Source organism: Carcharhinus amblyrhynchos, chromosome 2 (assembly GCF_965287045.1).
Source record: "Carcharhinus amblyrhynchos chromosome 2, sCarAmb.v2.hapA, whole genome shotgun sequence".
NCBI lineage: Eukaryota > Metazoa > Chordata > Chondrichthyes > Carcharhiniformes > Carcharhinidae > Carcharhinus > Carcharhinus amblyrhynchos.
In genome coordinates this window covers 133,829,818-133,842,234 of record NC_137325.1, presented here as the reverse complement: position 1 = coordinate 133,842,234, position 12,417 = coordinate 133,829,818, and the positions used below count along the sequence as shown (strand labels likewise).

Sequence of the window (12,417 nt, the reverse complement as noted above, 5' to 3'; positions counted from 1 at the left end):
AGAAATTCAAGATTTATGTGTTCGAGAACAAGGGTTGTGAAGGGGAGCTGAGAGAAGCAGGAGAAGGTGGGATGCACAAAGGAGGTGAAGATATCAGAGTAGCAGGAGAGATGACGGTTGGGCTTGGTGACAAGGAGCAGCGCTGGGTGGGTGCGCTGAGCCGGATTGAGAAACAAGTTAGTGATGTTGGCTCCGAGTAGACATGCTGGATCGGGAGGCTGGGAAGGGAAGCGGAAGAAGCAATTGTGGTTGCTATTCATCATGAGATGGACGTCGCTCGAGGAAATATCAAGAAAGGTGCAGGGCAGCACGGTGGCACAGTGATTAGTGCTACTACCTTACAGAGCCAGGGACTTGGGTTCAATTCCTGGCTTGGGTCACTGTTTGTGTGGAGTTTGCACATTCTCCCCATGTCTGCATGGGTTTCCTTCGGGTGCTCCAGCTTCCTCTCACAGTCTGAAAGACGTGCAGGTGGATTGGCCCTGCTAAATTGCCCCTTGGTGTCCCAGGATGTGTGGGTTAGGGGATTAATGGGGTAAACACATGGAGCTATGGGGATTGGGCCTGGGTGGGATGCCCAGTCAGCAAGTTGGTGCAGACTCGATGAGCCGAATGATGTCTTTCTGCATTGTAGAGAAGGGAACCTTTCTTTCTATTCTATTCTGACATCTTTCTATTTCCTCTGGTTTCCTCCCAGTCTGAAAGACATGCTGGTTGGGTACATTGGCCATGCTCCAATCTCTCTCAGTGTACCCGAACAGGTGCTGGAGTGTGGCCTCTAGGGGATTTTCACAGTGACTTCATTGCGGTGTTAATGTAAGCCGACTTGTGACACTAATAAATAAACTCTATGATGCTATGAGTTAGCCATGGGCTTATTCACAAAGGACTGAAACCCGGAACAGTTGATGGGGTGAGATGGGGAGGATCTTGGTCCAATGTTCATGTGGGTTTGACATTTCAGTGCTGAAAGAGTTAGCTGTGTTTCAGTGAAAGTCAATATTGAGAATGTCATGCCACCTGCTGGTGACAAAGAGGTATTAAACCAAGCGACCCAGAAATTGTACTAAACTGGAGGGTGAACAAGCGCCAATAGTAAGTAACTAACCCTCCTTATCAATGAAACTACAGCTACACATTATCCTGGCTCAGTTACTAACATTCCCGACTCCTGAGCCATAATGTTGTGGGGCCATGAGCTATTCCGGCATTTCAATACTGTAATGATTTCAGTCAGGCCATTGAGGTTGGCCTAACGGAGAATGAACTCCCTGATTAAGGATCCAATTGATAGCCAATCAGGGAGTCTTTGCCTCATATTTAACTGGGAGTGTCAGTTCCTCTGATACCCCCGGAGATAGACTGCTGACTGCTAGCACTCTGTGTACTGCTGTTCGAGTTTGTAAAGAAAGGGATTTTGGTAAAGGGATTTCAACCTCCAAATACATAATCAAGGCTTCTGTTTACTGAAGATGAAGTAAAAATAGTGAACATGTGCATGATCTATGAACTAGGAGCATTGGCCATGTTAAATTCTCCCTCGGTGTACCCAAACAGGTGCTGGAGTGTGGCGACCAGGAGACTCACAGTAGCTTTTTTAATGTAAGCCTACTTGTGACAGTAATAAATAAACTTTAAACTGGAAAAACTTGAATCACGGCCTGGAAATGTCTATTTGAGATATCACTATCATCTGAGGTTCTAGAGCTAAACTTAATGAACCTTGATATTACTTATAGCAAAGTTCTAAATAGGATCAAATGTTTTAAAATGAATAAAAAAGAAGGATTTCTATTTTTACACTTCCTACACTGGATGGCATGGCTTCACAGTGGTTAACACTGCTGCCTCACAGCACCGGGGACCCAGGTTCAATTCCGATCTCCAGTTACTGTCTGTGTGCGGTTTGCATCTTCTCCCGGTGTCAGTGTGGGTTTGTTCTGGGTGCTCTGGCTTCCTCCCACAGTCCAAAGGATGCGCAGGTTAGGTGCATTAGCTGGCTAAATTGCCCCTTGATATAGGGGGACTAGCGAGGGGATATTGGGATAGGGTCTGGAAGGGATTGTTATCAGTGCAGGCTTGATGGGCCAAATGGCCGCCTTCTCCTTTCCTTCTCAGAATAATGAAGAAGCAATCTATGCCAGACGACTGCCGAACCTGGATAATATCCAGACTTGGGTTGACAAGTGATGGGTAAAATTAATTTACATAGGTATTGGTGAAGGGGGATTTAAAATAAGAGAAAGACTGGCTATCCCAGCTTGATCTTCAACAGCCTCCCCATCACCAACTCTCCCACCATTCACATCTTAGGTGTTATCATTGACCCAAAGCTTAATGTACCCACAGTATCAACAATTTAGCACATCTCCCTACTTCCCAAAGCCTCTCTCCCCGAATGAGCTCTGGACTCTGACAAAATATTTGTCCCCCGCCTGGATGGATGAAGTTGCAGCAAGACTCAAGGAGCGTGGCACCCCGAACGGGGTATAGTTTGCCTAATCGATGCCCCTGCCTTTGGATTGAATCCCCACCCTCTCTATCAATGCTGCACTGTGGCTACAAGGTGCATAATGTACAAGATGCACTGAATCAACTCCTTGGCACAGTTAACCCTTGCCCTCCAACCTCATCTCATCTTGAGGCTTCCTTTGGTTTTGGGCACCCCGTCCACAAAACCATGGCAGATTATCTAGTAAATATTGGGTGGCACGGTGGTTAGCACTGCTGCCTCACAGTGCCAAGGACCCGGGTTCTGGGTGACTCTGAGGAGCTTGCACATTCATCCCATGTTTGCATGGGTTTCCTCCAGGTGCTCCAGTTTCCTCCCACAGTCCAAAGGTGTACGGGTTAGGTTGATTGACCATGCTAAGTTGCATCTTATGCAGGATAAATCTGTGGGAGGTTAGGTGGAAGAGGTTTGGGTGGGATTGTGGTCAGTGCAAGTTCGATGGGCTGAATGGCCTCCTTCTGCATGTAGGAACTCTATGATTCCATGTTCAGCATTTGTTGGGGACTAACTTCCACAATATCATTTACTCCCTGTTCAGAGATGCTAAATCCTACTGTTGTAATTTAAACCAGTAAACTTTGTGCTACCCTGCACACAACCAACCAGAATTCTCTGGCAACCAGATTTCTGATAGCTCAAGATTTGTTTTCAAAAAGCTGACCATTTCTCCTCATACAATGCATTCTTTAAAAACAAACAAGATTAGTAGTTTGTAAATTTGCAGCAGTTGTTCTTAGGTTTTACATTGGAATTATTGAACTGTTGGGTCAGTTGTGGTTACTATGCTGGAACAATGATGTACCACTCGGAGCAACTAACAATGCAACTGACAGCTCACTCTCTGTTAAAAGCTGGCCTGTAGGTTGTGGTGTGGGTTGTGTCAGTTTAGTCTTCAATCGTGTTGTTTTTAACGCGGAGCCTGCAATGCTGGGCCCCTTGGCTGCCTGCCTCATTCCCCCTGCACTCTCTGTCCTCTCCCCCTCAAAGACCGAACTACACCTTGTCCAGAGTCTGGAGTCAGGTCGCCCGCTGTTAACTGCCACTTCCGGTTAACCAGCACCACCCATTCCCTGAGCACGTGACGGACAACAAAGATGTGACTGTATTTCTTTCAAGATCATGGTCAGCACTGTTGCCTCATAGTGTTGGTGACCTGGGTTCAAATCCGGCTTCAGTTCAATGTCAGTGTGGAGTTTACACGTTCTCCCCATGTCTGTGTTTCATCCAGGTGTTCCAGTTTCCTCCCAAGCCCCAAAGATGCGCAGATTTGGTGAATTGGTCATGCTAAATTGCTCCTTAATGTCAGGGGGACTAGTGGGATAAATGTGTGGGAATAGAGTCTGCATGGAATTGTTGTCAGTGCAGGCTCGATGGGCTGAATGGCCTCCTTCTGCACTGTAGGGATTCTATGATGATGTAGCCAAGTCAGCTCCTCATGAGAAACCAGAAGCATGAAAGACAATTTAATTTTGATCCAAATCTTTTTTCTGTTGCTATGGGATTCATCAATCATACACACATTGTTTGTACCTGTAAAGACTTGATTACCTGTAACGACTCATATCCAATCATTCTTCACTTAATTATCTTGCAATTGTGTCTTTGTCTATATATGCCAAATTTGTGAATAGCCGCCACTCACCTGATGAAGGGGCAGCGCTCCGAAAGCTCGTGATTCCAAATAAACCTGTTGGACTTTAACCTGGTGTTGTGAGACTTCTTACTACCAATCATAGTGTAAGAGGATTTTGTAATGCTCGCTGATGAATATTTCTTAACCATCTCTAGGGGCCTGTGACTGATGTTTGCTGTCACAAGACAAGGGGGATGGTTCCTGTCACCGAACTTTCTAAGTGATAGAAATCTGACCTTACTGACCTATTTCCTTCTTGATGCAGGGAGCACCTAACCTTGAATCCACCCGAGGTTCGGGAGGCAGAACTGCTGTACGCAGGCTGGGGTGTCCTCGGTCAACAACTGGTGAGAATTTGTTCTATTTATTCCTACGTATACTCATGTTTTATTACAGCCTTCAAATGTTCCACCAAGTCCTCGGCCTCTAATAAAGTTTAAAAAATGAAAATGACTAGGCAAATCGAAAGGTTTCAGCGTTTTACCATTGATTGTGTTATGAGTGTAAATTTCCCTCATATCCTGCTTCGTAATGTTGAATTTGACATTCAGAGAAGAGCATTCGGGTTGCAGCCGAGGGTACAATAAGTGTCGCGATTGTTTCGTAGCTTGCAAAGGGTGTCCAAAGCGTGATAGTCTCTTTATTAATTGAAAATGTAGATCATACCCCCTCAGCCTGCTTTTCTATTCACCAGCATTCATTAATTGCTGATGTATATGGACTTTGACCCAGTTCCTATGTATGGACATTGCTTTGCTGTTATCAGCCATGGGCAGCTCTGTGCTACACTGCCATTCCCTCCAACACTCTAGTCTCCAGTTGTACCACAGACAGACAAGACAGCTTCGCTCGGAGCTGGGATTCGGAAAATGAATGGAATTTTGGCTGGAACACCAAATTCTCCGTTCCCACTTGCAGCGAGGCGGGCACAGGCAAGATCGGAGAATCCCACCCCTTTGCTTGACTACCCCAGGAGGCCAACATTATTAGCATCAATGCAAATATTTATTTTAACTAAAAATAGCATTCTTTGAACCCGCATACTCCATCATCCCCATTTAGAACCATAGACCCGTAGAAAAGTTACAGTGCAGAAGGGGGCCATTTGGCCCATCTTGTCCATGCCAGCCCAAGAACACCCAGGTATCCTTTCTAATCCTGCCTTTTTATACCCAGTCGATAGCTTAAGGTGCAGATCCAGCCACTTTTTAAAAGAGTTCAGGGTCTCTGCCTCCACCAGTGACTTGGGCAGAGACTTCCAGCGGACAGTGAAGGAAGTTATCTCAGATTGCAACGGGATCTTGATCAATTGGGCCAGTGAGCTGACGAATGGCAGGTGGAGTTTAATTTAGATAAACGCAAGGTGATACATTTTGGTAGCTTGAACCAGGGCAGGACTTACTCAGTTAACGGTAGGGCACTGGGGAGAGTTACAGAACAAAAAGATCTTGGAGTATATGTTCATAGCTCTTTGAAAGTGGAGTCAGAGGTGGACGCAGTGGTGAAGAAGGCATTCAGCATGCTTGGTTTCATTGGTCAGAACATTGAATACAGGAGTTGGGACGTCTTGTTGAAGTTGTACAAGACTTTGGTAAGGTCACACTTGGAGTACTGGACACCTTATTATAGAAAGGATATTATTAAACTAGAAAGAGTGCAGAAAAAATTTACTAGGATGCTACTGGGACTTGATTCATTGAGTTATAAGGAGAGGCTGGATAGACTGGGACTTTTCTCACTGGAGCATAGAAGGCTGAGGGGTGACTTTATAGAAGTCTATAAAATAATGAGGGGAACAGATCAGCTAGATAGTCAATATCTTTTTCCCAAAGGTAGGGAAGTCTAAAACTAGAGGGCATCGGCTTAATGAGAGGAGAGAGATACAAAAGTGTCCAGAGGGACAATTTTTTCACACTGAGGGTGGTGAGTACCTGAAACAAACTGCCAGAGGTAGTAGTAGAGGCGGGTATGATTTTGTCTTTTAAAAAGCATTTAGATAATTACATGGTAGGATGGGTGTAGAGAGATATCGGCCAAATGCGGGCAATTGGGATTATCTTAGGGGTTTAAAAAAAAAGGCGGCCTGGACAAGTTGGGCCGAAGGGCCCGTTTCCATGCTGTAAACCTCTCTGACTCTAATTTGCAGCGCTGCCGCTTTGGGTGATCCATTCCAAACATTCACCACCTTCCATGTAAAATTATTCAATCTAAAATTGTTAATGGAGTTGGCTTGATCAATAATTGTTCATTTTTGTTCTGACCTGGAATCTCCTTGTTGAGTTGGGATTACAACAAACACATTGCTACAGCTTGGTTTATGCCCTCAAATGCTTAAATAACGTATACTTGAGGCTTCTACTCTTTAACATAAATAATCCTCATTTCTCCCCCCCACTTCCTATTTTAGGTTCGTTACCCCGAGTACCCTTTAGTTGTCCTGCCATTTATTCAAGGAATATGCTTGCAAAATGCCGAGGATTTGGTTGGGATTCATCAGTTCTGTCTCAGGTTTCATTCTGATTCCTCAGTTGGTATGCTTTACATAAATCAGCCTGAAGTATATCAATTATTGATCAAGCCAACTCCATCAACAGCAGGATGTAGAGCATCCAACCGAAAGAATGATTCCAACTTGAAAACTAAAACTAAAATTAATTACCTTAACATTTAGACTGCTGGTTGCACCTTCAGAAGAATTGGGTTGTGTAATTATAGAGTGATTCCCTAATACCTAATACTAATTGACGGAATTGAAATCATAATAAGCCCAGTAGTAACTTAGTTTTAGTTTTAAATATCACAATATCTTAGCTTGGTTTCACTTAACTACTACAGGGCGCACAGTGGTCAGTACTTCTGTTTCACAGTGACAGGGACCCGGGTTCGATTCCCAGCTTGGGTTACTGTCTGTGCGGAGACTGCACATTCTCCCTGTGCCTGCGTGGGTTTCCTCCGGGTGCTCCGGTTTCCTCTCAGTCCGAAAGATGTGCCAGTTAGATGCATTGGACACGCTAAATTGTCCCTCAGTGTACCCAAACAGGTGCAGGAGTTTGGCAACGAGGGGATTTTCACAGTAACTTCATTGCAGTGTTAATGTAAGCCTACTTGTGACACTAATAAATAAACTTTAAAAAAATAACGGAGTAAAGTTAATGTTGGTGTGAACATACGATTTGGGAGTAGGAGTGGGCCATACAGCCTCTTGAGCCTGCTCTACAATTCAATAAGATGATCTGATCACGGCACCAACTCCACACTCCCAAATATCCCAATACTCTTTAACTCCCTTATTAGTCAAGTGTCCATCTACCTCTGCCTTAACAATATTCAATGACCAGGCCACCACTGTTCTCTGGGCAAGAGAGTTCCAAAGATTCATGGCCCTGCTCCTCATCACCATCTTAACTGGGATACCCCTTACTTATAAACCATTCCAGTCTCTCCCACAAGGGTTAACTGACTCGGTCAAATTCCCTTGGCATCTTATATGTTTCAATACGATCACCTCTCATTCATCCAAACTCCAATGCATACAGGCCCAGCCTGTCCAAACCTTTCCCCAGAAGGTAACCCCATGTCCCAGGGACGGTTCTTACAAGACTGTGAGTGGCATGGACTGAATGGATAGTCAAACACTCTTTCCTAGGGTGGAGAAGTCAAGTACACGGGGACATCAGTTTAAGGTGTGTGGGGAAAAGTTTAGAAGAGATGTGCGAGGCAAGGTTTTTACAGAGAGGGTGGTGAATGTCTGGAACGCGCTGACCAGGGAGGTTTCGGGAGCAGGTAAGACAGCGGCATTTAAGGGTCATCTAGATGGATACATGAATAGGATGGGGGTGGAAGGATACGGACTTCATAAGTGCATACAGTTTTAGTTTAGGCAGGCATCATGATTGGTGCAGGATTGGAGGGTAGAAGGGCCAGTTCCCATGATGTACTGTACTTCGTTCTTTGTTCTTTGAACCTTCTCCAATCTGTTTCAAATGCTTTTATATCCTTCCTTAAATAAAGAGATTGGAACTATACGTAGTACCCCAGTCTCACCAACGCCCTCTACAATTGCAGCGAAACATTCATACTTTTCTTCCACTCCCCTTGCAGTTAACATCATTTATTGCCGAATGGACCTCACAAAGTGTCAGTAGTGTTAATGTCACTGGGCTAGTCATGCGGAGAGTCAACTAATACTCCGGGGCATCGTTTCAAACTCCAACACATTGCCTGTGTTCCACCACCAATCAGAGACGATGAGTACGATCACCTCCAGATCCGGGAAAGAGAAAGGTGTTTCCAGTCTAATTAAAGGGAATGTAGCTGGATTGGAATTGGTTCACCAGCGCTCGGGGTTTTCAGACAATCACAGGAATGGAGAGGAGACCGAGGAAAGTGGCTTCCCAATTTCTCACTCTCACCTGGAGATCCTGCCGTGGGATCTGAGGGGGCTGCAAGTAAGGTTGACTTTATCCAAGTACAGAAGGAGGAGGATGACCTCTCGAACTAAACCGGGCTGCAGGGAAAGTAGCTAGGGAGTTGCAGTGGGAGTGTGGAGCCTCCAACCTAGAGATAGTACACCAAGACAGTGCGGTGGTAGCTGGATCCCGATCAGATTGTGTGAAGTGTGAAACAAGTTACAAATTCTTTTCTTGACAGCCGATCTAGTTGCAGAACTACACATGTCTGTCTTCTACTGACTAACTACTCAGCAGTCTCTCTCTAGATACTATGGACCAAATAGTCTCCTTCTGTGTCATAACAATTCTGTGATTCTGATTCCGAGTACACCTACAAAAAAAAGTGGCAAATTAACAAGTAAACATATCAAATTAAAGTGATAGTCCTTTAAAAGGTTACTGTTGCTGTAGGGGAGGCGGTGGTGTCACGGTATCATCTGGATTAATAATCCAGAGACCCAGGGTAATGTTCCGGGGACCCTGGTATGAATCCCACAATGGCCGATGGTGGAATTTGAATTCAGTAAAAATCTGGGATCAGAAGTCTAATGATCACCATTGTTGGTAGTCGTAAAAACCCATTTACTTCAGGGAAGGAAATCTGCCATCCTTACCCAGTCTGACCAGAACCATAGCAATGTAGAAATATCGAAACTAGAAGCAGGAGTAGGCCATTCGGCCCTTCGAGCCTACTCCATCATTCATCTTGATCATGGCTGATCATTAAATTCAATATCCTGATTCCCCCTTCCTGCCCCCTATATCCCTTGGTCCCTTTAGCCCCAAGAGCCACATCTAATTTCTTTTTGAAATCACTCAACATTTTGGCCCCAGCTACATGCTGTGGTAGCGAATTCCACACATTCACCCCCAGTCTGGGTGAAAAAAATTTCTCCGTACCTTATCCTCACACTATGTGGTTGACTTTCAAATGCTTTCTGAAATGGAGGGCAGTTACAGGTGGGCAATAAATGCTGGATCCATCCTGTAAAAATCTATAAATAAAAAAAGCAAAGGAGAATATTTTAAAATTAAAATGTAATACTTATTTGAGTATCGATTTAATAAATTAACAAATTGACCAATTAAAACCAATTGACCAATTGGGGTCCGGGTCCATGGGACTCTTAAATCGGCCTCGCAGGTGGAGGATGTGGTCAAGAAGGTGTATGGTGTACTGGCCTTCGTTAATCGAGGGATTGAGTTTAGGAGTCAGGAGGTAATGCTGCAACTTTATAAGACCCTTGTCAGACCCCACTTGGAGTACTGTACGCAATTCTGGTTGCCTCACTACAGGAAGGATGTGGAAGCTATTGAGAGGGTGCAGAGGAGATTTACAAGGATGTTGCCTGGATTGGGAGGCATGCCTTCTGAAGATAGGTTGAGGGAGCTAGGTCTTTTCTCCCTGGAGAGATGAAGGTTGAGAGGCGACCTGATAGAGGTTTATAAAATGTTGAGAGGAATAGATAGGGTGGATTCTCAGAGGCTATTTCCCAGGGTTGAAATGGTCGCTACAAGAGGACACAGGTTTAAGGTGCAGGGAAGCAAGTACAGAGGTGATGTTAGGGGTGAGTTTTTCACTCAGAGGGTGGTGAGTGAGTGGAATCGGCTGCCGTCGGGGGTGGTAGAGGCAAACTCACTGGGGTCTTTTAAAAGACTTCTGGATGAGTATATGGGATTTAATGGGATTGGGAGTTACAGATAGTTCTATGGCTTGGTAGGTATGGATGTGATCGGCACAACTTGTGGGCCGAAGGGCCTGTTTGTGCAGTAGTGTTCTATGTTCTATGTATGTTCTGAAATGCGAGTTAAACCAATCAGTACCTTAAAGGGCACTGTAACAGAAAGAAATCTCCAAAGGAAATGTATCTAACTAAAGCAAAGTATCATTTTGAGGGGTTGAGGCAGTTCTCCAGAATCTCCCCCACCCCCCGTGGGGCACATTGAAGAACAAGTTGGCACCTGCCCTGGTATTTTATTATCTGTCTCGGTGTCGAATTTTCCTAACAAGATTTCCTAATTTTCCTAAATTTGAAGATTGCCCCAGAGTTAACAAGTTATGGCTAAGTTACTGTTCATAGCTTCATGAAATAAATGGAGAAAATTGTCTAATTGGGCCAAGGTTTTGCAGGATTGGATCATCGGCCTGAGAGAGGTGGATTTCCTCCCTCCGCAACTACACTGTCTAACAACAAAAATAACCCTTTCATTTATATATCGCCTTTAGCGTGGGAAAACGTCTCGAGGCTATTTGCAGGCATGCTATCAAACAAAGCTTGATATCCTTTTGTCTACATTTCCAATTCTCCTAACAGCTAAGGATTTAAAGGGTCCCGGCATCGCTGCCTTGAAATTAAAGGATATAATGTCTTTATAAACTGGCAGGTTGCACAATAAATCATACTCTTTACAGATGGCAAAGGAATCTGTTTGTCAGCTGCATCTGGACTCCCCCATTTGATGTTAATGACAGTCAGCAGGGAGTGCCACCTATAATTCCCAGGCACAGGATGATGAACAGATCTGTACAGCTGCACAGTATTCTATCAAGTCTATAGTGACAAAATGAATCCTGATTCACAATTTTATATTTGCTTCAAATTCAGTTATGGTTACTGAGGAGGGCTGAGCAGTACAATGACTATGTTATGTTTATAATTGCTGCTGCTAATGAACTTGACCTTCTGAAGGGATAATCATAGACACCCTACAGCGAAGAAGGAAACCCATTGAGTCTGCACTGATAACAATCCCATCCGGGTCCTATTCCCATAATTCCACACATTTACCCCGCTAACCCCACTAAGGAAAGGCTGAGGGACTTGAGGTTATTTTCATTGGAGAGAAGAAGGTTACGAGGTGACCTGATTGAGGCATACAAGATGATCAAAGAATTGGATAGGGTGGACAGTGAGATGTGATGGTGATGGCTAACACAAGGGGGCACAGCTTAAAATTAAGGGGTGGTAATTATAGGACGGATGTCAGAGGTAGGTTCTTTACTCAGAGGGTAGTAAGGGCTTGGAATGCCCTGCCTGCAGCAGTTGTGAACTCGCCAACTTTAAGGGCATTCAAATGGTCAGTGGATAGGCATATGGATAACATTGGAATAGTTTAGGTTAGAGGGTCACTAGATTGGTCCCACTGGTCGGCGTAACATCGAGGGCCGAAGGGCCTGTACTGCACTGTTATGTTCTATGTTAATCCCTCTAACCTATGCATCCCAGGACAGTTAAGGGCAAGTTAGCTTGGCCAATCAACCTAACCCACACATCTTTGGACTGTGGGAGGAAACCGGAGCACCTGGAGGAAACCCACGCAGACACGGGGAGAATGTGCAAACTCCACACCGACAGTAACCCAAGCTGGAAATTGAACCCGTGCCCCTGTCGCTGTGAGGCAGCAGTTGTCAACCTGCAGCCCCGTAATAGCGGGTAAATGTCTGTTCTCCACTATCCTATTGCTCAATGTCTTCGGGGCAGAGAGACCAACATTGCTAAACAAAAAAAACTACTGCCGTCATTCCATTTGAGAATCACTCCCTCAGTTTCCGAGGAGATCACTGCCCCACTGAACCATCATTGCTACGGGCTAATCAGGGTCCAATTATGTGGATAGGACGCTGATATCACTAAAATGCTCAGTCTCTGGACTGTGCAAACCTCATACACTGACCAAGAATGAGTGAACAGGGTAACTCAGTGTTCTTTAAAGGCTGCTGGAGACTGCTCAGAAAAAAAAATGGATAGAATATTTATCCTGAGTGTTTCTTGGGACTAGGAGGACCACAATTGCTCTTCCTGAGTCTCTGCAAACAATTG

At 44.7% G+C, this 12,417-nt stretch overlaps 1 protein-coding gene across 2 annotated transcripts in view; it reads left to right on the top strand.

The window, feature by feature from the left end:
* Positions 1 to 12,417, top strand: part of dpp6a (dipeptidyl-peptidase 6a) — a 961,250-nt gene that overhangs the window by 750,081 nt on the left and 198,752 nt on the right. For both annotated transcript variants that reach the window (XM_080217553.1, XM_080217561.1), the window contains exon 7: positions 4,411 to 4,492. In XM_080217553.1, the coding sequence (XP_080073679.1) occupies positions 4,411 to 4,492 (82 nt within the window). The remainder of the gene's footprint in view (positions 1 to 4,410; positions 4,493 to 12,417) is intronic.